Source organism: Ambystoma mexicanum, chromosome 6p (genome assembly GCF_040938575.1).
Source record: "Ambystoma mexicanum isolate Mex_15411 chromosome 6p, UKY_AmexF1_1, whole genome shotgun sequence".
In the NCBI taxonomy this organism is placed as follows: Eukaryota; Metazoa; Chordata; class Amphibia; order Caudata; family Ambystomatidae; genus Ambystoma; species Ambystoma mexicanum.
Window position 1 is genome coordinate 458,977,799 of NC_090935.1, and position 25,352 is coordinate 459,003,150.

Here is a 25,352-nt window from a genome sequence, read left to right on the forward strand (position 1 = left end):
ACCAGGTCCCTGCCCCATCCTACCTATCTGCTCATCTCACTCTGTTCATCCTTGGTGCCCCTCCTTGCCACTACCCGAGCTCCCTGCGCCCCGCTCTCATTTCCCCTCTCTCCCTCTCCTAGTTCCTCTACTCTGGAATGCTCTTCCTCTCCCTATCCATGCGCCTCTAACTCTACCACTATCTAAATCCAACCTGAAACCCCTCCTTTCCGAGAACCTGTGTCCTAGAAAACTGTCCTACGCCATCACTCTGCTTTCCTCTCTTGCCACACTCCCAAACCTCCCTTCAGCACGTTTCTCCCACCTTGCCATGCCATCCGTATAGCAGCACCTCTCCGGCGCCCTGGTTTCTGTTTCCACCTTCCCTTTCAACATCTGGTTCTCAAGTCATATGCTCTCTTTCCATGGTCAAGAACCCATGTCCTCCGTTCTGTTATGTAATGTTGATGGATGTATGCGTTTCTGTGCCAAAACTGTATTGCTTTCCCCGTTAGCATTCATAAATACCTACTTATGTCAGAATGCCATCTTAAAGAGGTGCGCATTTTCCACACCTCGACTCACTTGCTATACCTTTACTCTATTTAAGTTCTACGTTTGCTGACTTATTCATAACACCTGCAGAACTTCAATATATCTTCAATGATAGTCTTGAAAACACCTGAGGGCGCATAATACCAACTGCCACGCCTTCCGAAATCGCTGCTCACACTCGGTTACAGCCAGAGTTCCTAGGTAACTGTAACTTTGTTTCCATTCAAAAATGTCGAAATAGTGTCACATTCCTAAAGTCGACTGGAAAACCTCCCTGGTGAAAACATATCACTGTGTGTCAGAGCGATAGAAGCCAAGGTGTGTCAGAGCTCCGTGGGGCGGAGGGGGAGGGGCGGCTCTCAGGCTGGCGAGGAGGTGTGAGTGGCACTGGGTGCTGATTGGGGAGGGCTGCCAGCCGTCGGCGGTACTTGCTCGTGTAATCGTAAGCAGGCTGACCCTCCCAGGCAGCAGTTGGGAAAGCACGCTGATAGAGCCGCTGCTGTGTTTTCACCACAAACTCCTGGAGCCTGTTGGACAGAGAACGCAAGCCTGGCTTTTGGAATCACACACCCACAGAGCCGAAGAGGTGCCCCCCCAGCCCAGAAACCCCGGCTGGTCTAATGATGACGCGGGCAAGAGACTACCTGCCGCTGCTCCTCTCTCTCCAAGGTACTGTAGCAAGTTTGGAAGTGTGCTTGCTTTGCTTGTGCTGCGGCCGGAGCCTGTACACGGCTGTCATGAGTTTCAAAATATGCGGAGCTTGCTTAATGCATTTGCGAACTGTGCGCGTGTTTTTACTGTTGTCTATATGCATCGTTGGGCGGTATGTGACAACATGTTCACGTATCGCAGCATTGCTGCTGGACGTGGGGACACAACTCTGTCAGTGTTTCAGAGCCCATGAAGGGCGGATGTTGAAGCAATTAAGCACTCTGTTGCGGGCGGCGTGCGGATATACCGCTGCCATCACAGAGTTTAGGAGCCGAAACCGTGGGGACTAACGTCACTTCGAGCCTTCAGCGCGCACAGCACTCTCGGTAGTGCCCTAATAAAGGAAGCTGTGATACATATAATTACCGGACAGGAGAATAATCAATGGCACCGCCATGGCTGGAATTGAATACCACTTTGAAAATGCGTTTGAATCCCTAATGTACAGCCGCGAAGCATCTCTCAGTGTCCTTTAGTGCATGCATTCAACCCAGGGTCTCATGTAACTCCGGCTGCACGCATGGCCCTTCATACACACTGCACAGCAGTGTGTGCAACTGTGCTTTCCTCTGTCTGTTCAATAGCAGGGCCCGTGCAAACAGCATGTGGAGCTGAACAGGTACGTGCACCTCCGTTGCCACATATGGGAATTGCAGGGGGTCGCTTGCGCAAAACCACACACCCCGGCTGAATGTGTAGCAAAGGTAGAGCCCCTTCGCCCACTTTACGCATCTGTGTGGCCCTACGTGTGGGTTAGTACAGGGTCATTTCGCAGCGAGTGAGCAATCAGACGAGGGAGGGTAAGACTAGGAGTAATGCGGATTAACGGTAAATCACCCAAGCATTTCACCTGCAGCGCGTCTCTGAGTAGTGAAACGTGTGATTTTGTAACTGGACAATAGTGTATTTACAAGCAGGCAGTGATATCCGTGTTAAATACGGTATTATTGTACATGGTCTTTCTGATGTCACTCCTTTGTCTAGTAGCACCGTAAGACAATAGCAGACATCCATGTATACATGCCACAGGCAAGCCATTGACAGTAACCTTAGCCCTGTTCATAAAATATACCACTTTGCTCACACACGTTTATTCACTGAGCCCGATGTAGCATAATAGTTCTGCTTGCCTCCACACGGTAGGCCGTTTACCGGCGAAGGCATGGGCAGTGCCACGGCATCTGCATTCTTCAGCTGCTGCGGGAGATGTCCCTGCTTGTTCATTCAGTGGCTAGGCGAGGAGTGTGTGCTGTGGAATGCGCTGCTGCGGGCCATGCGGTGTGAAAGGAGCGGCTTAGAACTCGGAGGTGACTCAGTCAACTGAGCCCGTGTGGCGCGATGTGAAACCCAAAGACCTTTCAACTGCACAGCTACACACCACTGCCTCTGCACTTATTGTAATTCTGCTGCCGTCCACCAGTTTTACACAAGGCTTTGTTTCCAATGTCCTGTCCCTTGTTCATTTCAGCGTTTTAGTTTTGGCAAATAGGAGGCACTCTAGCGCCATCTATTACACCCAAGTATTGTTTTGGAGTGCAGAAGATGTGAAGACGGCTGCATAGCTTGTGGGTGTTGTTTGGGATTTTTCTCAACCATTGACCAGTGCTGGCCATGCTAATGACTATTGCCAGTCCTACATACTACCTGTTCCACTCCACCCGCTACACATCCTCCTGTGATCTCTTTGTGCAAGGCAGTAACTTCATACTTTGTGCTTTGCCAGTGCTGCCAGTGTTAGTGTTATTTTCAAACAGCACCTGGTGTAGGTAGGTCAACTCTTTATTCAGAAAATATTCATTAACAAATTAATAAACTACACAACCGAAAAAAGACCATAAATATCAGAAATAGTCAACTCAAACCTAAAAAAAAACATCAGAATGCCATAACACCTCTTTTACATAATTTAACACATTGGGCCTCATTCCGAGTATGGAGGTAATCATGGCGCTATTTGCGCCATGACTACTTCCCATACCGGTACCGAGTCCGCCCTGGTTCAATGGGCACTTACCGGTCCATTCCGACCTTTGAGGGACTGGAAAGTCCCCATTGAAAAATCCATTCCCCATTCCCATTTGAGCCCCCATAGGGCTCAATGGGAATGGGGAAGTAGCTAATAATGGTACCCCAATTTGCGGTACCGTTATTAGCTCTCCGGTCCCTTAGCGGCTCTGATAAACCAGGCGCCCATTGCGGGACCCGCTAAGGGACCTCGGAATAGGGCGCAAAGGGATTACCGGCACAGATGTCCTTAACGGTGCCCGGTATCCCTTTGCACCCACCTCGGAATGAGGCCCATAGTCATTATAATTCATAAACAGGGACATGGCATCAGTTACAAATGAATAAAAATGCATACTATTCACATATTAGTCTATCTCACAAGCACGCAGCTTCTCTGCGCCTATCCAATTCATCCAATCCTGTAATGGAAGCAAATTTAACCTGATCATCAAAACAGTCCTTCTCCACTCTCAAGACTTGATTTTACTTATCAAATTAATTGGTACTTCTTCCGCACAGGCATTACTATTACACTTTCATGATGTTAGTTTTTTGATTCAGGTGTGGGTTCTGCAAAACTCTACTTATAGAGCCCTCTTATTAAGTAGCATGTTTTGTTGCTTTTGTGGCATGATACTAAAACAGCACATCCCCAAAACCCCACCTCTTCATCAAACCAGTCCCACTTGAATACGAGAGCAACATGTTCTGTGTGGGAGAGGACGCCACCCCTCTAAAGGCATTATATATTACGCTTCGTGAGGGATCCGAAAACCTCCTTTGCACCTTGAAGGTTATGGAGGTGTCGGGTGGATTAACGAAAAGAAGACCCCTACAGTTAGGAAAAGGGGTGAAAACAATGCATAACAATGAAAGAATCGTAACAGAGAAAAACATATATGTTGACTCTACTCATTATTCATGTGTGACACTCAATGTTCAAAATGATTTCACAGCCTCCTATTTGGAATGCCTGAGGTTTCTCATACCATAAAGGTTCGTTTACAATCTGAGGTACATATGCTCCGTTATTATACACTCTTAAAAAACAATTATTTCAAACCTTTACTCGAAACAGCCACAAAGATATGCAGTCCGAATTTAACAGCACCTACTAAATATAGTCAGTGAATAGTTTGTTGACGACTAGTTATCTCCTGCGCCAAAAATAGTACACGTACACACTATCTATAGACATAAAATTAAAGTGCAAGAAGATGCAAGGTGCAAATGAGCAAGATTATTAACAGCAATCACAATGTTACCAGTGGCACTAAAGCATATCTTTAAAAAAGGTAGCAGGCGCTCCTCTCCAGAAAGAACATGGCATGATAACCTGTTCTGCGGTGAGAGTTTGCAGCACACGCTTTTTGCTCACTGTACCTTTCACAGATGGGACATATCCATTTGCATATCAGTCTTTGTCCCACCCACATGGGCAGTCCAGCACCAAAATGCTATGGCAATTCCTCTCTGAACAAGAGTACCAAAAGTAACCCCATACACGTGTTTCAGCCTTGTTGGGCCTCATCAGTGAGGTGAATCTTTGTCTCTCTAAGCACAGTGAGCAGGGAGTCCACGTCTGGTTGCCCCCAGGTAACTCAGGGTGACCAACCCCAAGTTCCTTGCAAATATTTAAAAAAAGGTAGCAGGCGCTCCTCTCCAGAAAGAACATGGCATGATAACCTGTTCTGAGATGAAAGTTTGCAGCACACGCTTTTTGCTCACTGTACCTTTCACAGATGGGAAATATCCATTTTCATATCTGTCTTTCTCCCACCCACATGGGCAGTCCAGCACCGAAATTCTATGGCAATTCCTCTCTGAACAAGAGTACCAAAAGCAACCCCATACAAGCGTTTCAGCCTTGTTGGGCCTCATCAGTGAGGTAAAGCTTTGTCACTCTGAGCACAGTGAGCAGGGAGTCCACGTCTGGTTGCCCCCAGGTAACTCAGGGTGACCAACCCCAAGTTCCTTGCAAATATTTAAAAAAGGTAGCATGCGCTCCTCCCCAGAAAGAACATGGCATGATAACCTGTTCTGAGATGAGAGTTTGCAGCACACGCTTTTTGCTCACTGTACCTTTCACAGATGGGAAATATCCATTTGCATATCAGTCTTTGTCCCGCCCACATGTGCAGTCCAGCACCGAAATGCTATGGCAATTCCTCTCTGAACAAGAGTACCAGAAGCAACCCCATACACGTGTTTCAGCCTTGTTGTGCCTCATCAGTGAGGTGAAGGTTTGTCTCTCTGAGCACAGTGAGCAGGGAGTCTTCGTCTGGTTGCCCCCAGGTAACTCAGGGTGAACAACCCCAAGTTCCTTGCAAATATTTAAAAAAGGTAGCAGGCGCTCCTCTCCAAAAAGAACATGGCATGATAACCTGTTCTGAGATCAGAGTTTGCAGCACACGCTTTTTGCTCACTCTACCTTTCACAGATGGGAAATATCCATTTGCATATCAGTCTTTGTCCCGCCCACATGGGCAGTCCAGCACCAAAATGCTATGGCAATTACTCTCTGAACAAGAGTACCAAAAGCAACCAAATACACGTTTTTCAGCCTTGTTGGGCCTCATCGGTGAGGTGAAGCTTTGTCTCTCTGAGCACAGTGAGCAGGGAGTCCAGCAATCTCAATGCTAGCAGAGGCACTAATGCATATCTATAGACATACAATTAACGTGCAAGAAGATGCAAGGTGCAAATGAGCAAGATTATTAACAGCAATCACAATGTTAGCAGTGGCACTAATGCATATCAATAGACATCCTATTAAAGTGCAAGAAGATGCAAGGTGCACATGAGCAAGATTATTAACAGCAATCACAATGTCAGCACTGGCACTAATGCATATATATAGACATACAATTAACATGCAAGAAGATGCAAGGTGCAAATGAGCAAGATTATTAACAGCAATCACAATGTTAGCAGTGGCACTAATGCATATCTATAGACATCCAATTAAAGTGCAAGAAGATGCAAGGTGCAAATGAGCAAGATTATTAAAAGCAATCTCAATGTTAGCAGAGGCACTAATGCATATCTATAGACATCTCATTAAAGTGCAAGAAGATGCAAGGTGAAAATGAGCAAGATTAGTAACAGTAATCACAATGCTAGCAGTGGCACAAATTCATATCTATAGACATACAATTAACATGCAAGAAGATGCAAGGTGCAAATGAGCAAGATTATTAACAGCAATCACAATGTTAGCAGTGGCACTAATGCATATCTATAGACATCAATTAAAGTGCAAGAAGATGCAAGGTGCAAATGAGCAAGATTATTAAAAGCAATCTCAATGTTAGCAGAGGCACTAATGCATATCTATAGACATCCCATTAAAGTGCAAGAAGATGCAAGGTGAAAATGAGCAAGATTAGTAACAGTAATCACAATGCTAGCAGTGGCACAAATTCACATCTATAGACTTACAACTAACGTGCAAGAAGATGCAAGGTGCACATGAGCAAGATTATTAATAGCAATCACAATGTTACCAGTGGCACTCATTCCATATAAACATATGTTACAGTACATATCTGAAAATATGTTATGAACAAATCACATATTGCTGTTGCCAATGATTCCATGTAAGCATACACGCATATTTATGAGCAAAATCAATTTGTGAATACATCACAATTTCCGTATGAATACACTTACGTGGACCCATCCTACTGTTGACTATCGCATTACGATGTATCTGTGTTCCTGGCAGACTGGCTGATCCTATTATAAAGCCAAGAATCTTTGCTTGCATTTATTTATTAGGCATGTGCCAAGTACTGACACCATATACTTAGCTACTCACACCATGTGTCAACTGTATTGGTCTTATATCCAGTTGGTACGTTTATGTCTATCCAATGACTACACAAAAGCCAAAACTGTTGACTCTGCCAATGCTTGTTTGTGTCTGATGTGGTTGACATTTTGGTAAGGTGGGTGGTTTTATGACCTTCACAATGCTAGTGTGGTGGTAATTTTTCAGTTTACTGAAAGTTGAAAGAGCCTTAATGAAGGTAGACAAAATAAAACATGTCTTGCTTCCTCAGTACTCTTATTGAAACCATTATGGCTAAAAGAAGAACAAGAAACAAAAACCATATGCATTTCATACATTACAAATTGAAATACAAATAAAACAATATTATGATTAGATTTTTTGTGTCTGGATAACTAAGGTGAATTTCATAATGAAATGTCATCTACTTACTGGCAAAATGATGCATGCAGAAATATTGCATGTACAGATAATTAGATGGAGGATATCAAACAAAAATTGCTTCATTTTGAGTGTAATAAGACAATGTTTTATCACTGTCCTCCACAATGGGTTAGGATAAATATATCTATGTCACCTGTCTCAACCCCTACTGCACCCCTCAAGCTCAAACTAAGGCAGGCCGAGAGGAAGTGGCGGATGAGTTATGGGATGCAGTAGAAACTTTGCTTTCTGGAATTGACCTACAGCTATCATAAGGCTATCAATCATCTGGCCAAACAAACCTTTTTCACAAGTAAAGTTTTATCAGCCCTTAATTAGTCCAATGAATAGTTTACAGTTGTGAAATCATTCACTTCTGCTGTTTCCACTTCATCCAAAATAACCCCTTCTGAGGCATTATGTGACTCTCTGGCTGAGTTTTTGTATTGCTAAGGTCTCGGGTATCTGTGATCAAATTTGCATACATTCTTCTGCTAATGTACATACTGACATAAGCACGGTTAACATAGAGCCTCGTCATTCTTGGTCTGACTTTGCAGAATTGCCACAGCAGATGTGCTTAGTGCTTTCACTAAGTGGAAATCTGCTGATCCCACAGACCCTGTCCCAGTCTTAAAGGTAATCCTTCCTGCAGTAATTCCCCAAGCTGAACCAGGCCATTGGTCTCCAAATTCTGAAGAAACCCCTATTAGATCCATCGGTTCTGACCAACTATTGTCCTATCTCACTTCTCCCATTCCTTATGAAATTATTAGAAGCTTTGGTGTCACCTTTATTGTATTATTTTCTTTAGCACTCTTGGTACTTGATACTTTTGAATCTGGTTTTTGGCCAGGACGGGGTACTGAGAGTGTTCTGGTGTCAGTGATGGACAATCGCACCCTGCTGGCAGATCAGGATGGAGTCGATGCCCTGATATTGTTACATCTGTCAGTAGCTTTCGACACAGTTGACCATTCCATCCTGTGATCTTGCCTAGCGGCAGCAGGCCTCTCTGGATCAGTTCTGGGTTGGTTCTCCTCCTTTCTATCGGGTTGGGGTCAATCACTTTCTCTTCCTCCTTTTCTTTCAGTGTCTCATACTCTATCCTGTGGTGTTCCTTAGGGTTCCGCCCTGACCCTTCTCCTTTTCAATATCTACGTTCAGCCGCTGGTTGCTCTCATCCCCTCTTGCGGTTTTAGATGCTATGCCTATGCAGACGGCACTCAGATCCTGGTGTGTTTGGACTTCAACCAGGCTGAACTGTCGTCAAGGCTGTGTGAGTGCCTGTTTGCCCTGAAGGGATGGATGGATGGCAACTGGCTTAAACTAAACAGGGATAAGACAAAGGTGATGTTGGTGGGCTCTCCTTCTAGGGCTTCTCTTTGGACTTCCCCTTATTGGCCTCCTGTTCTGGTGGGTCCACCTACTCCAGTGGCTTCAGTGAAGAATTTAGGTGTTACTCTTTCTTCTTCACTATCGATGGCAGCTCAAGTCAGTACTGTCTGTAAAACAAGTTCTTTCTTGTTAAAAACTCTTCGGAAGACACACCCCTATTTGCCTGGGGCTTTGCATCCCCAGGCGGTGGCCTCACTGATCACTAGTCGTATTGACTACTGTAATGCCCTCTATATAGCTCAGCCAAAGGACCTTCTCCAATGACATCAAAGTTTACAGAACAGGGCAGCAAGGGAGGCCACAGGATCCTTATGTGGAGCCCATATTACTCCGGTGCTCTGTGCTCTCCATTGGCTCCCGGTGGCAGATAGGATTGTGTTTAAGACCATCTACCTAATTCATCAGGCCTATTACCATCTTGACCCTGTGTTCTTACTCTTACAGTATAAATGTACTCCCTGCATCCCCTCCGGGGCGCTTCGCTCCGAAACGGGCAATCTTGTGATCATCCCGAAAACCCGGCGAGCCCGGCTGGGTAGCTGTGCTTTTCAGGTTGCAGCAGGAAAGCTCTGGAACGAGCTTCCCACAGCAGTGCGGAAGGTGGGGAATCATTTGTAGTTACGGTGCTCTCTTAAAACTCTCCTTTTTTGGATAAGTGGGAAGACTTCCTACAGCTTTGCTTCCTAGCGCCAAGGTGCCTTTTTGGTGTATGTGCGCTCTATAAATTTCACTAACATAACAACTTTAAATATTTCTAGTGGTGAGCGTTCCGTGTGCCTCATAACTACAGGTATTTTCATGAGGTATACTTACCTAAACCGTCTGTGCCATCAGTGATACATTGAGTATAAAGGAATAAGCCTTTCTTCCTCCTACTTTCTCTCATAAAAATACTAATCTAATTAACTGAACTAGTATGTCTTAGCTGAAGGCATGTTCTGATTCTTAGGTTAGATCAGTGTTGCAGTGCCAAAAAAAACCTATGTGGACATAAGAATCAGTGCAACTACCTAAAGGGCCACCAACATCATTCTTTCACATCCTGGCATTACTAGGAATGAGGCTGTTCATTCTTATGGGGAACATCTGTCTTAAAACTCAAAGTAATGTAAACTATCCGAGAAATGGTAGAATTTATGGTACGATGTTTGCAAATAGGATCCAATCTTCTATATAAAGCTAAGGCATATCTCATGTAACTGTTTTGAAAGGCCTTGTTTTAGACCCTAATCTATCAAGTCCAACTGATATGAGCCAGCATATCCATTCTCATATTAATTATAAGCAACTCAGTCATTACATTACCAGAGTGGATAGTGCAGCATTTAAACAATAATTGGGAGGATAGCTCAGGGACAATGTAGTTGCCTTGACAAAAGGGCTGTGCAGTGTAGGGAAATCTACATAAAATAAGAAAACTGCTGATGAAAATTCCACATCTAAAAATAAATATATTTTTCAATGCAAATCAATTGAAAGGAACACATGCAAGGAACTATTGTGATTTCATCCGCTCAGCCACAACAAAAGTATATTTATCCACAATATGTGACAAGGCCAAAAATAAATCTTTCCAGTTACGTGAAAGTATACAACAATCTTGACTAAATGGAGAAAAATCAATCTAAGATCAAAAATGCACAGCATTTAATAAAATAAGTGAAAATTGAACAAAGGCCTGCATTGTTTTTGTTTTCTTTAAAGAGCAAATTATAATGTGGAAATATGGAAATTAAGGTGATTTTATATGTTACATGTGTGCATGAAACCAGCAAAATTGTATTTTCTTACCCCAACAACAGTTCTAAGGGGTTGTTTTCCCAAAAGAAGAGGCTGAGATATAAGCCTAATGACAGGGCCTGGATTCACCAAAAGAGAAAATGCTTTCTTTGCTCTAAAAAAGAAAAACAGGCCTGGCTGGTAAAACAGATGCTGCCCATTAACAGCTTCCATTTGCCATTGGGCCTATCAAAGAATTCACCAGAAACACAGAAATATATTATGAAACCTAGGCCCACCTTGGACTTGCCCAGGTTCTCAGGAACTCTCATCAGCCAGGCTTTCCATTAATGACTGCCATTCACTCTGGCAGAGACATGAAGTCTGTGATATGTGACAGCCAGCTGGTGCAATCACTCAAGGGACAGAGAGCTGTGTTAACATTTTTCTCTAAGCAACCTAACTTCAGATGTCTTCTGACCATAGTGGCATGAAAGCCAGGCCTCTCAGTGTTCATAAAAGGTCCAGCTCTAAAGACTCAAAGGACTGATACCATAATGCCTGTTGCCACGTCAGGGAACGGAAATGTTATTTAATAATTTTGTTGAATCCATTATATGGAAAGGCAAATAAGAGCATCTTTGAATTTTACACATGGTATCTTATTTTCCTAAATATCTTTTAACAGGGTGTATATTTTAATAGGAGTGGCATAGCAACCTTCTAGAAACTCTATCAATCGAATATAAAGCGATTATTTTATGATATTCTCTACCATGCAAAATTATATGAATGTAGATATTTATGTCCCTAAAGTCACACGTCAGTGGTTCATATATCCTAGTGTCTGTGCCGTGCAAGTATCAGACAATAAAAAGAAAAATATGTCACATGCTCTTCGTATGTCGTGCCAAGATGAGACTAAAACGGTTTTATTCACCTGATTCACCTGAGTAAGAGCAATGTGACAAACTAATTATTAACTTAATCACATGTGTGGAACATAATGTTATAGGAAATCACAATAGTTTAATATAAAAAATATCCCAGATAATATCACCGTAAATAGGAGAGAAACTGGGTTTAGGCTGTTACTCTTATTGGACTGCCCTGTTCATTTCTATGCCCAAATAGTACAAACAGGACTCTGTAGTGTAATATCACTGTCCAATCACATAGCCAGTCCAATTAAAAGAGATAAATGGAAGACACCTCTAAAATCAACCCCCTAGATTTTGGGTATGGACTGCAAGTTGTGGATAGAAAGAAGAATTGACAACAGCAGCATTTAGATAGAATATCTTGCTTTCCTGTAGACTCACTTCAGATTACTGGCGGACCACTGTGAGAGACGCTCATATGGAGGTCAACCCCAGGCCTTCGTCAGTGGAAATGGAAGTAGACTGTTCCAGTACAGAAGGAGATAAACCAGTTTGAGATGTAAAGCAGACACCTCTTTCTGACAGATGGCCACTTGCTAATTGAGGCGGAGACTTGAACCTGTCCTTAAGAAGGTACCCACCTGTCTGTGAGGGAAAACAAAAAATGCCTTTGTAAGTATAATGCTAATCAAAATATAATTTTGAGGGGAGATATACTATAGAGGGGAATCGATTAAATCCCAGCTCTTTTTATTGGTCAAAGTACTGAGGGGGTATATACATTGGCTATACATCCTGGCAAATTAATAAATATTTAATGAAGTGTAAGTGCTTCTGGAAACTTTGGATTTGACAAAATAGACCCAAATCGTGTGTGTGGTGGGAGATCCCTGTCTCTCTGTGCAATGGCCAACTATGTACCGAGAGCCAAATATTATCTCGCTTTGCACATGCCCAGGAAAATAATGTAACTGAAGTTATTGTCTGGTATATCACAGAGCAGAGGCCTGTTTGAGCAAACACTCAAGGAAAAAGGGAACATGTTTTTAATTGCCACCCATTTCACACTTTAAAATGCCCATTGTAAATTAAAAAAATTGCACTTTCTGTACATTAATGCAATAGAAACACCATAGAAGGGAACATAGCAAATATACACGTTCAATATACATTTGTCATTTTCGAAGTGGCATGCAGTAATGTCAAGTAGCATGTCTTTAAATTGTGTTTCTAAAATGCTGTTTGAAGTACTGACATATATATTAAGTACAAAGGTACTTAATATCAAATAATGAAAAACAGAGAGATTAAGTTTGGCCAGGAAGTTCTGATTAATTTAGTTTTTATAAAACGAAAGCTTTGTCCTGAAATCTCATTACCTTTTTGAAATCATAGTGAGCGTGTGCTCTGGGTGGATCAAATGTACATATGGTAATTTGTGTGTTTTTACAAAAGCCTATATCCAAGTTAAATGCAGCATTGACAATTTGATAATTTAAATTTTAGTAACCATAGGGATTGATTTTTTTCAATTTTCTTTTTTAATAAAAATACTTTCTGTGCAGACATTCGTATTTCGTGTCCCAAAAGGTTCACAAAAATAATCTCATTAAAGAAATCTTATTTGTGTGTTCCTGATTTGGGGGATTAAATAACCCTACAGCAGTGCAGAAAAAGTTTGATCGCCAGTCAAGTGCTTAGAAGATGAAGGATTCTGGCATGAAGTGCTATATAAAGCACTAATATTAATTCTAATGATAATAATAATGCTGATACAACCCTTTTTCAACTAGAGGACATTGAGACAAAGCAAATTGACATAATTGCAAACTCTGTACATTGGACTTGAAGGAGCCATCAGCAAAGTGTGCAGTAAAGCAATGCATGACATAAACCTCATATATTAGCATCCAACTCAGGGCTGGCAGGCAATAAAAATGGTTATTGCACTGAATGTATCTGGTATCATAACCCCCGCGGCTTTAGGTTTCACTGCGCATATCCTTGTAACAAAGGCACTTCGACCTACTGTATAGCTATGCTCGCCTCCACATCTCTCGCTATTGACGTGTTTCCATTTTGTCATATGTAACCGTGTTTTAGACTCCTGTTTACCTGGGAAAAGCGGCTTAAGTAGGTATAAGCCATCACACAGTAAGCGTGCTCCCCAGTCCCAGACAGTGTGTGTACTTGTGAGGAGTATATTCAGGTTTGCTAGATGTATCACATTATGCAATCCTCCCTGATATCACCGTCCTACATGTAAGACTGTAGCTAGTATCAGAGACCTGGATAGAGGGGCTTTGTTCCCTGTTTGTAACATTGTTTCAGTATGATTCCTTGCCCTGTCTGGACCTCCCCTTCCATTGAAATGGGTATAAGAATACAGTGCTTGGAAGGAGGGGGTTCACACTTGCGCTGAAGTCTTGTTCTCTCGTTGGTTTGTGTTGTTTTGCTATCTGATTTTTACTAATAAATTGTTCACCCATCCATCGGAATAGTCAGTGGTAATTTTTCCATGCCAAAACTAATCTTGAAAAAACCTGCACGTCAGTAGGACCCGCTTGAGCACCTCTCAAGTCGATCACACAACCACACACCTATACATCTAGTACCTAGCACCAGCAGGCATAGATATTGCCTTCAAAGTAATCCTAGCCATATATAACAACACATTTCTTTCATGCTGACTAATAAGTAATTGCAATTAAAAACATGCATCTATACTACCACAATCACTATCACTTCCACACTCAACTGTTGTGCCTACTGTCTAATCCTAACTTTCCTTTCACCCCACCATCCAACCCTTTTCTTTCCCATCTACAGATCAAGGTCTGGTGACACCTGGCAGGGTCACAATATGCCACCTCTCAAACAAGGTCAGGCACTTTAAGACCACTACGATGGGGACAGGGAAGTATAAATGCTGGATAACATTACATAACAATGTGAGATTGTGCTAATGTGGAAGTGGATATCCAATCTTCCTCTCCAACAGATCCTAAATAATACATATGCCTCCTTTGGCCTCAATTCAGTGCCCTGTTGCCCAGGGAGTGTCACAGGGTGCCTCTCCCTCCCCACTGCTCTTTAATCCCTTACTGAGCCCCCTCCCCGCATTCATCCTATCCTATGGCCTATCTTGCTATAACTATTGAGATGACACCCACCTCATCTTCAAAATCGTTGCTATCCTCTCATGCTTAGAGTATGCTAATGCCCTACACTTGGGTCCACCACATCACAACTAAGAAAACTCCAACGGTAACAAATCACGACAGTGAGGCTCCTCCTTGCCCTAGAGAAAACATCCTGCCCACCCTCCATGTCCTTCACTGGCTGCCGATCGTGCAACGATCCACTTTCAGGGCAATGTGCATCACCCACCGCTATACACAACACAGGACCAGAATATCTGCAACATGAACTTGCACGCTACAGGCTCACCAGAAACCTGACATCAGGTGCAGCACTGCTTCTCGTCATTGCAGTGGCAAAATCAACCATAGTAGAGGGCTTGTCTTTCTCAGTCCAAGCACCCACCATCTGGAAGTCAATCCCATTTACCCTCTGCCGCAGCAAGGATCACTTCACCTTCAGGAAGGCTCTCGGAACCTGGCTTTTCCCTTCAGCGTTCTAACAGACTTAGTCCACCTCCTGGGTGAACTATTACCTTCCCCTACCAGGACTGCGGGGCACCTGATGAGACAACAAAGTTGACCCTAGCCTCCCATGGAAAACATTTCAGCCAGGCCTTATCATAAGCTATGCAAGACCTCGCTATAAATAGGTGTCAACCATGTTTCACAGGAAGGTCTCACATGCCATAACAATAGAACATAGCTGTATCTCTCCCATGGCAAGGCCACCCATCCTCATACATCGACATAAACATTGCTGAACTTCACCCACCCAAACACACATCACCACTTCCAATAGAATGCAGCTGGGTCCCCTGAAAATAATTTGGTCCAACTGTGTGCATAACCAGTCTCCATGACTCTCCTACTCCCCTAACAGTCTGACATGGCACCCATCCTCTCATCTGAGTACTATGTGCTTCTATTAGGGACCTAGCCACGCCCTGCATACCTTCGTGATGACTAAAAATGCACACACACATTCTAGAATCCTTCTATCACATCTCACCACAGTCCTCCGAAGGGTGTTAATCCCCCATAGCACTTCAAGGCCATACCAATGGCACCATACACATGCCATATAACATACCATAATGTGAGACTTTGCTGCTATAGTTTTGGTCACTATCTGCTTCTCCACTTTCAGTTACTGCCGTTATCAGATTTTGCCACTAAGATTGTTTTAATGTGATTCTTTGTCACTATACGTTTATTCCACTATCAGGCTTTGTCACTATCAGTTTTCCTGCTATCAGTTATTGTCATTGTCTAACTTTGCCACTAAGAAGGTGACAATATTAGATTATACTATTGTGAGACTTTGCTAGAGTCACTTTTGCCAATGTTGGTTTTGCTGCTGTCAGTTTTGCCACTGTCGGTTTTTGCCAGTACCAGCTTTTACCACTGAGAATGTGTTCATGTGAGATTTTACCACCATAGATTTCTCCACTGTAGGGTCTCCCTACTGCTCGATCCAACCACTGTCAAATGTCAACACAATGAAACCTTCCCAGTGAAAGGATTTAACACAGGGAATTTGCAGCTCTGAGTTTTGTCTGCCACCGTTAGGTTTCTGCCACTTTAGTATAACTAACATTGAATTTCTGCCACTGATTAGTTCTGCCACTGTAGAGGTCTGACACTGCAAAACTAAGCCAAATGCTGATAAGCTGTGCCATGGTGGAAATTCTGCCAGTCTTTGCCATTGTAAGTCTTTGCCATTATGAGTCTTTCCAACTTAAATCCTCCTCGCCATTGGATCCAGTTCCCCTTAAGGTGGTGAAAGAGATTGGTGTTGCATTAGTGTTGATTCTCAATGTAGCACTCAATCACTCATTGAGCTCTGGCTCTATTCCAGCAGTCCTGAAATGCGCTATAGTATGCCCTCTCCTGAAGATAGTCACTTTTGACCCTGAGGTCCCGGCAAACTTTCGGCCAATCTCGCTTTAAACGTTTCTGATGAAGGCATTAGAAGCAATTGTTATCTCCCAGCTCGGGGACTTTCTGGGAAATTTGGCCATTGAGGTATTCAAATCTGGCTTCCGGCCTGTGATGGGGACAGAATCAGTGCTAGTTTCCATCATTGATGATCTTACCCTAATTCTTGATCAGGATGGTGTAGGTCCGCTTATTTTGTTAGATCTCTCTGTAGTGTTTGATGCGGTTGTTCACTTTATTTTGTGTCATCACCTAGAAGAGATCGGTAATGACAGGTCTGCTCTCTGCTGGTTTAAGTCTTTTGTTGCAGAGCAGACACATGTACTTTCCCTCCTTCCCTTTTCTCTGCCCCCTCATCTTTTACAAGTGGAGTCCTGCAAGGGTCAGCAATTTCTCCCTTTTTCGTTAACATTTATGCTCTTCTGCTTGACAAGCTTTTACATTCTCATGGCTGTAATGTTGTATTCCAATGCGGACGACACACAGTTGATGGCGAGCAGAAATTGGTGGTCTTGCGCTTCAGAAATTGGCTTTCTGACATAGGAAGTTGGATGAACACTAATTGGTTATGGTTAAATGCAGAGAAAACTGAAATCATGCTTCTCAGACGTACTTCGGCTGCCCAGTCATTGTGAACAAATTAATATTGGCCCTTATCCTTGGGCCCTCTACCCACACCTATTTCTATAGTTAAGAACCTAGGAGCCCAAATTGCCTCATATCTTTCTGTGGCACAAATGTAGCTTGGGCCATCTAAAGATGAAAACGTTGATAAAATGATCCTCTATATCCCGGTTAACTTGTGGAGCCTGGTTGTCTCATCTGCTATATCCGGGACGTTTCCCAACCAACATTTTGGATACACTGTCTCCGAGTTGTACAAAAGTATTCAGCTCGGCTTGCAGGGGGTCTACCAAAATAGGCCCACACTTCTCCTGTGCTCTGCAATCTCCATTGGTGCCTGGTGAAAAACAGAATTTAATTTAAATCCCTCTGTTCGGTCCACCGGGCCTGCTATGGACTAGGTGCCTTCTATCTACGCAAGAGGTTTACTAGATATGTCACTTCGATTAACCTTCGATCAGTACATGTAAGTTTCTAGAACTACAATTGGTGTCACGGCTTTCTTGGTAGCAGCCTCAATTTTATGTAACTTTTCTTTACACACTATTGAGGACCATTTTTCTTTTAGGAAGACCTCAGAAAGTTCCTGTTCACAGATGGGATGTAGTACTTTACCTATGTTCTCTGTACCAATGATTGTCCCCTTTTCTGAGGATCCCTTCAGCGCCAGGATACCCTTGGGTCTAAGTAGCGCTTTATTAGTGTTATTAACATAACATAACATTGTGAATCTTCAGACATTTTGGACTTTTGCCATTGTGATTCTTTTTTGTCATTGCAAATGCCATTGAGAACCCCCCCCATTGATAATCCATGCCAGTGTGAGCATTGCCAGTTTGAGCCTTTACCATTGAGAGTCCTTGCTATTGTGAGTCTCCCATGCTGTGAGTCTTTGCCACTGGTAGAAGCCATCACTGGGAGATTTATTATAGGTCTTGCCATCAAAAGGCTATACAACTTAGAGGCTGTGGCCCTGTGAGATGGAGCCCATGTAAGGAACCACACCTGTGAGGCTTAACCACTTTCAGAATTTGCTGTTGTGAGCTTTCTGCTGCATATTTCCCACTTTGAGACTTATCCATTTTGAGATCATACCACTCTAAGATTCAAACAGTATGAGACCATACCACTGTGACATTCTGCCAATGTAAAGCTTTGCTGCACCCCTGAAATTAAAACCTGATCTCTTACCAAGGCAACACCACCAACAACTAAAGTTGTGCTTGCTTGACCCTCGTGCCCCTGCAACACTGTGCCCATGTCACAAAGACACTGCCAGACTGTGCCCCCGCAATACTACACCCCTGAGATACTGTGCCCTGCAGTAACAATTACTGCAATATCCTCCCCAGGCTATCACACTTATGCTGCACACTACCCCTGTGATATCCAGCCCCTGCTGCATCCAGCCCTTGCAAAATTGAGCCCTGCCATAGTAAACCTCTGTGATACCCAGTCCCTGTGATATCCATACCCTGCGACTTTCAATCCCTGTGATACTGTGCCCCTCCCTACTGTATTTCCTTACTGTACAATTTCCTGCCCCCTGTTGCCAATAGAAACTGAACTGTGACTGAAAAACACAGACTGAAATCAGTTGAGATCCAGACTACCGAATTCAGAACATTAATCCAATCAAGACAAATTAAATCCAAAGGAAAAACTGACAACATCGACCCAATAACAGCATGCCTCAACAAAATGCCACACACCAGGAAAGACCAACACGATAGAAGATGCCATAAAAGAACAAATCAGACACCACGCCAGCAAACACCAAGAAACACTACATTAAACTGCTTCTGTTAAGAAAGCCCTTTCGCAAATACACGACCAAAATCACATTACTGCCACGCTACCATTCAACAAATAACACAGCTCAACAACTAGTCATCCATAATCACTACAACAACACAAGGAAGATTATGGAAACACAAGCGATAGCCCTGAGACTGACAGAGAAGTACAAATGAAGCAAGATACTACAATGCACTGTTCTCAACTAAAAACTGGCAAGATAGCATGTTTGACTGACGCAAACCTATGGACAACCCCGAAGAGCACATCAACCCAAAACGCAACCTACATGAACTACTCATTGAAGAAATTAAACCAAGTAAAATCTCCCATAGAACTCACAGATCAAAACCTAACACAGAATGACAAGGAAAGACAAATCTATGCCAAATAAAATTACAAACAGCGCCCCCAAAGAACCAGCTAACCTCAGTTACCAAAACATTCACTGCAACCACGTCAACGCCAGATTGATGTCAAAATGTAGCACAAAGATAAACAACCTCCTCAGCGATTGTGGAATGGATATCCTATTCCTGACCGTAACATGGCTTACTAAAGAATTGAAGTAGTCAGACACAAATCCTTACCCAACAACTTCAAACTGAAAAAAGCAAACAGAGAAGGAAAAAGAGGAGGCGTTTCTGCTGTTGCACACAAAGTGCATCTAAAGATCACACCAGCACCATCAATACATATCCAAAACTGTGAATCATTCCTCCTCCACCTAGCCATGGACCACCAAACCAGTCATCGCTCCTACTGATATACAGACCGCCCACATACAACCCATCTTTCACTGACACATTTGTAGACGCCATAACCAACATTGACATACAATATGACCAGCTGATCATATTGGGAGATTTCAGTATATGGTTTGAAGAGGAAAATATGTCCTCAGCAAAATCACTACCATTTCAACTAGCAACAATCCAAATTCAGCAAATGGTGAAGTGAGCAACTCGTTCAACAGGGAACACCTTAGATGCAATTTCCTGCAAAAGCAACCTGGTCACAACTGCATAATACCCTACCTGATCCACACACCAACACACATACAATCCGAACTTCTAACAATGTCTGTAACTCATAAATAAAAGTGCAAATCCCTAAACACCTTGAACCGCAACACCAGACTAGACCACACAAAAACACTTAGCACCATCCTAGAGACACTTCACTTAGAAGGAAGCACTGAGACACCCCAGAAATGGATCACAGAAACACTAGATGCTATTGCACTGTAAAAGCCTTTCACCCCTTTACAAAAGAAAATGACAGAGATAGTTTGCACCCCACTTCACAGCTCTGAAGAAAACAAACTGCAACAAGCATGGAGAAAAAACTACACCAAGATAAAAACTTGAAATGCACGGACAGATATGACTTCATAAAATGGAAACCCACAAAGCCAAAATATACTTTGATGAACTCATTGCAAAAGGAAGCAACACCAAGAAAGAAATGTTCAGCATCATCAATGAGGTAAGAAACCCAACAGCCTCCAACAACACACCCACTTCCTCTCAGAAGCTTTGTGACGACATTGCAAACCACTTCAAAAACAAAATCGTAAACATCCACTAAGTCATCAAGAGGATGCCCAAGAACACAAACAGCAATTCGACCAACCACCCAACTCTGGAACTAACTGCAAGAACAGATTGCTTCTCAGTGATCTCTAAATCAAGTGAATCGAAGAAACAAAGCAGGATTCCCATCAGACCCTTGCCCCGCAGGCATCTACATGGCCATCCTCACACAAGAGATGCTTGCAAAATACGTCTGGAACCTTATGAACCATTCTGTGGCAACAGGAATTGTACTGTTGAGCTTCCAAAATGGCATACATTAAACCACTCCTCAGAGATTCCTCGGGAAACACAGAAGACCTAAGCAATTACTGACCTCGCAAACATCCCTTACCGAGATAAACCTCTAGAAACCTACCTATATGAACAAATCCTGGAAAATGTAGAAAGCAATTGGTTACTTGACCAGGCACAAGTAGGTTCCAGACACATGAGAGAAATGGAAACAGCACTACTATCCCTCTGGGATGATTAGAAAATGAATGCTGACTCCAATATCACCCCAGTGCTAATAATACTAGACCTTTCAGCAGCCTTAGACACAATCCACCACAGAACGCTCACAAGAGTCCAAGAAATAGAGATTATCGAGATGTCCTTGCTATGGGTAAACTCATTCCTAACAGAAAGAACAGAAACAATCTGGCTGAGCCCCTTTAAGTCAGCACCACACACCCCAACCTATGGGGTCTCACAAGACTCATCCCTCTCGCTGCAGCTCTTCAACATCTACATGACCCCGCTCATCAACCTTATCAAAAGACATGGATTCACCTGCTTACAACTACGCAGATAACACACCGATCATCTATAAAATCAACATCACTGGAGAACAAGTTCAGACTCACCAACTTTCTCACAGAAATAAACAAATTTATGAACACCAACAGCTTTAAACTCAACCCGGACAAAACAGAAATCATGATCATGGCCAACATTCTTTGGACCAAAATCGCATTCCATGGCCTAACGAAATGGGAAACCAAATTGAACCTTCATAGTTTTAAAATCTTGGAATATTAGTGGACAACAACATAACACTGAAACCACATGTAAAAGGAGTCATAAAGAAATACTTCAACAACCTACGAACAATCAAATGGATTAAACCTCTCCTCACCTACCCACACAGAACACTTACCTGTTATCTGCCCAGTTATGTCAAAAATAGATCACGCTAACAGCATCTACCTTGAAATACCGGATTACCTCACCAAAAAAACTACCGCGAATACAGAACACAGCAGAAAGGGTACTCCTCAGACTCAATAAGAGAGAACACATCACACCAGTATTGAGAACCCTAAACTAGCCAGTCAAAAAGGAATTTAGTACAGCATACTTTAGATAGCACACAGAGTAATACGGGGCCATGGAGCTGATTTCATGCAGGAAAAAATCACCTTCTACAAACCGGAATGAACCCTCAGATCTAGCAGTGACATTTGCCCTGAACCAAACCAAAGCAATACCCAAAACTGTAATATCAGCGTTCTCTTGCATCTCAGCAAAACATTCAAACTCACTTCCCAAGGAACTACGTACAACAGAACACCTACATTTCAGAAAACTACTAACAACCTGGCTCATTAACTCACCCACCTAAACAGGAAGCATTACTGAGAAAAATGACCACCACAAAGACAGAAAAGGCACCGCAAACCAATGTAAAACCAAAACAAACTGGACTGGCATAATAAAAGAAAAGCATAATATCGACAAACCCCAAAATAAGGAATTCAGTCAAAATGAACCTATGTAACTAACAAGAGCGCACAGTCCTCTCTCACCACTAATCCTGCTAAAAAACATTCAAGTTTTCTACAAACTCACCTCCAAATACAATACGCACATACCCTTATCACAGCATAAACATGAAGTCACACCACAACTGGAACGCCCCCTTTGTAATCTCACCCAACCTTACAAGCTAAGGGCCTGATTTATAAAAATATTATCAATGCAACTATTCCTTATTAAACATTTTTGGAAATCAGGCCCTGAATCTCCATCACTACACCACAGACACACAAGAACATTCCATATAGACTCACACACTAAAACAACAACTAACCAATAACATCTGAGGCACCAATTGCAAGGGGACTGCTTTTTTAACCAAAGTGACCACAAGCACAACAAAAAGCTCTCTTTCACTATCCCACTCCCTCCCACTAACTAACCACCCCAACCGTCCTTCCTTTTTAGATGATGCCCCTCAGTGCCTGGAGGCCTTTAAAATGGAAGTGGTTAATGGTATAATTCTCAATAATAAGACAACTCATCCACCTGGGATCTCTTTGCGCTAGCTTTATTAAGCAACAACATTGAACGTTGGCCTTTTAGTGTGCTTTCTAAACAGTCTCCTTAGAGGTAATGGCTTAATTGCAGTTGTAAATGTGTTAATGGAAGATTCATTCCCTTTGTACAAAATACCCTGGTTGGGTTATTGCCTCTTAATGAGTGATGAATATATTTATAAAATAATTGTATATGTGAGTTTATTTTATGAAGAGGTTGTCAGAGAAGAGAAGTTAAATTAATTGAAGCGATTGAATCTTGTGAATATGATGAGCTTAACATTAGTGATGAATTTGATATTTGTGATGAATTAACAAATAATGGAACTATGAAAATTATGAGTTTAATATTTGTATGGTATGTTATAAAATTTGTAATGCGCACATTCACCCTGAGGCATCTTGGGGTGAAGGAAAACACAAATCAGGAAGACAGGCTCAAGAGCTAAAATAATAATGTTTTTAGAAGACGTCGAAATTGAAGATGGTTCTCCACAGCTCTCAAAAAAAGAGGAAGCTCACAGCTGAGACTGAAAAATCCCATCCATCCTTTGGAATAGGTGGAATTTAGGGAAGATAACAAGATAGGAGGTACCAGAGTGCAACGTCTCTCGAGGGATATAAGGCAGAAATGTGTCCTGTAGGTAGTCATTTCCAAGAGGGTAGTATGCTCTGTGAACCAAATATAATGATTTAAACCTACTCCTATCGGCTACTGGAAGCCAGTGAAGAGCACAAAGAACTGGACTAATATGAGCACCATAAGGGGTGGAGGTGGCAACCAGAGCAGCTAAATTTTGCAAGAGCTGTAACCGGTGTAAAAGTCCCACTGGTTGAGCAAGGTATAAGGCATTGCAATAATCAATGCGACTGACTACCATTGCAAAGACAACCAGGGGACACAGGTGCAAAGGCAAAAATGGTAGCACTTTGCGAAGGATCTTGAGAAGAAAATAGCCAGTCTTGCAAGTTGCACTAACTTGCGCAGCCATAGAGAGCGAGATTGAGAAAAGCACTCCAAGATTTTTTGACTACTAATACAGGTGTGGGCAAATTGCCAACATTTATAGGCCCAAACGAAGGAAAGAGAGGGATCAGGGGGAGAACCCACCACCACAATCTCCGTTTTGACCCCATTGAGCTTCAACCAGTTGTTGTCCACCCATCACTTCATGGCTCCCAGGCTTGTGCACAAGGGCAACAAGACCTCTGCCTGGTTAAGATTCAATCGGACCAGAATCTTAGTGTCGTCGGCATACGCATACCAACGGAAGACGTGAGAGAGGATGAGGACAACCAATGGCTGGACATAGATGTTGAATAGCATTGAGGACAAGGCAGAGCCCTGAGGGACACCACATGTAAGCAAGTGAGAAGAGGAAGAGAAAGGGGGGAGCGAGAGAGATTGACTTCTGTTAGACAAGAATAACACAAACCACGCCAGGACGGGGCCGGAGTGACCTGCTGTGGCCATGCGGGACATTAAGATGGAGTCGTCTACTGTGTCAAATGCAGCCGACAGATCCAACAATATCAGTGTCCCAATCCATCACGGTCCAGCAACATGGCCAGGTCATCCAACACCAAGACGCTCCACGTTCCCCGCCCGGGTCGAAAGACAGACTGAAAAGGGTTCAAAAAGTGTGAAGATTCAAGAAAAGAGGAGAGAAAAGGGGAAACCAGGGATTCCAAAAGCTTCATACAAAAATGAAGACATGAAATGGGATGATAGTTAGACAAAACCACAGTATCCAGTGATGGCTTGTTTAATAACGAAATAACAGTGGTCTGTTTTAGTTCAGGGGGATGTGACCAGATTGTCATGAGCAATTAACTGCCTTAGTAATCCAAGGTATAATAGAGGCATGATCTCTTTACGAACAGCAAGAGGAATTGGATCAGAGGGGGCAGTAGACTTTAGTTGACTCACTGCTTTAAACATGTCCTCCGCTGACAAAACAGGGATCTCCGACCATAAATGTGTAGATGGAACTTCCGTCGGCATAAAAGTCATATTGTCAGACTCCAGAAAATCCTTCCCAATTGTCTGACGTATATCTGTGATCTTTGTGATAGAAAAGTCAGAAAGGGAATCACAGAAAGCTTGAGTAGGCACTATAGAAGGTAAGAAGTGTGCTGCAAAGGAAACAGCTTTAACCACCGAAAACAGCTCTCTACACTGGTTCAGAGCTGACTCAATACTAGATGTAAAAAAAGATCTGTTTTGCAGATTTGATGGCTGCATGGTAATCCCTGGCGAGTTGTCGATAAACTAGCCTTTCCCTAGGATCACAGTCCAAGCGCCATTTCCTTTCTGCTTGCCTAAGTTTCAAATGGACAGTTTTAAGATCATCTGAAAACCAAGCAGGAGGGTGTTTTTTTTAAATGGATAGATTTCAGTGGAGCATACTGTCCACCACTTCGTGCAAAGTCTTATATAGAAAATAAAAATCAAGTGGTGAATTTTGACACCTTTCGCTGATAAGAGA

General features: G+C 42.8%; 1 protein-coding gene across 1 annotated transcript in view; it reads left to right on the top strand.

Annotated features, from left to right (window-relative positions):
- The first annotated feature begins 904 nt into the window (after window positions 1-904).
- Window positions 905-25,352, top strand: part of ITGA2 (integrin subunit alpha 2) — a 659,006-nt gene continuing 634,558 nt past the window's right edge. The window contains exon 1 of the mRNA XM_069627259.1: window positions 905-1,203. Within this exon, the coding sequence (XP_069483360.1) occupies window positions 1,155-1,203 (49 nt within the window). The 5' untranslated portion in view covers window positions 905-1,154. The remainder of the gene's footprint in view (window positions 1,204-25,352) is intronic.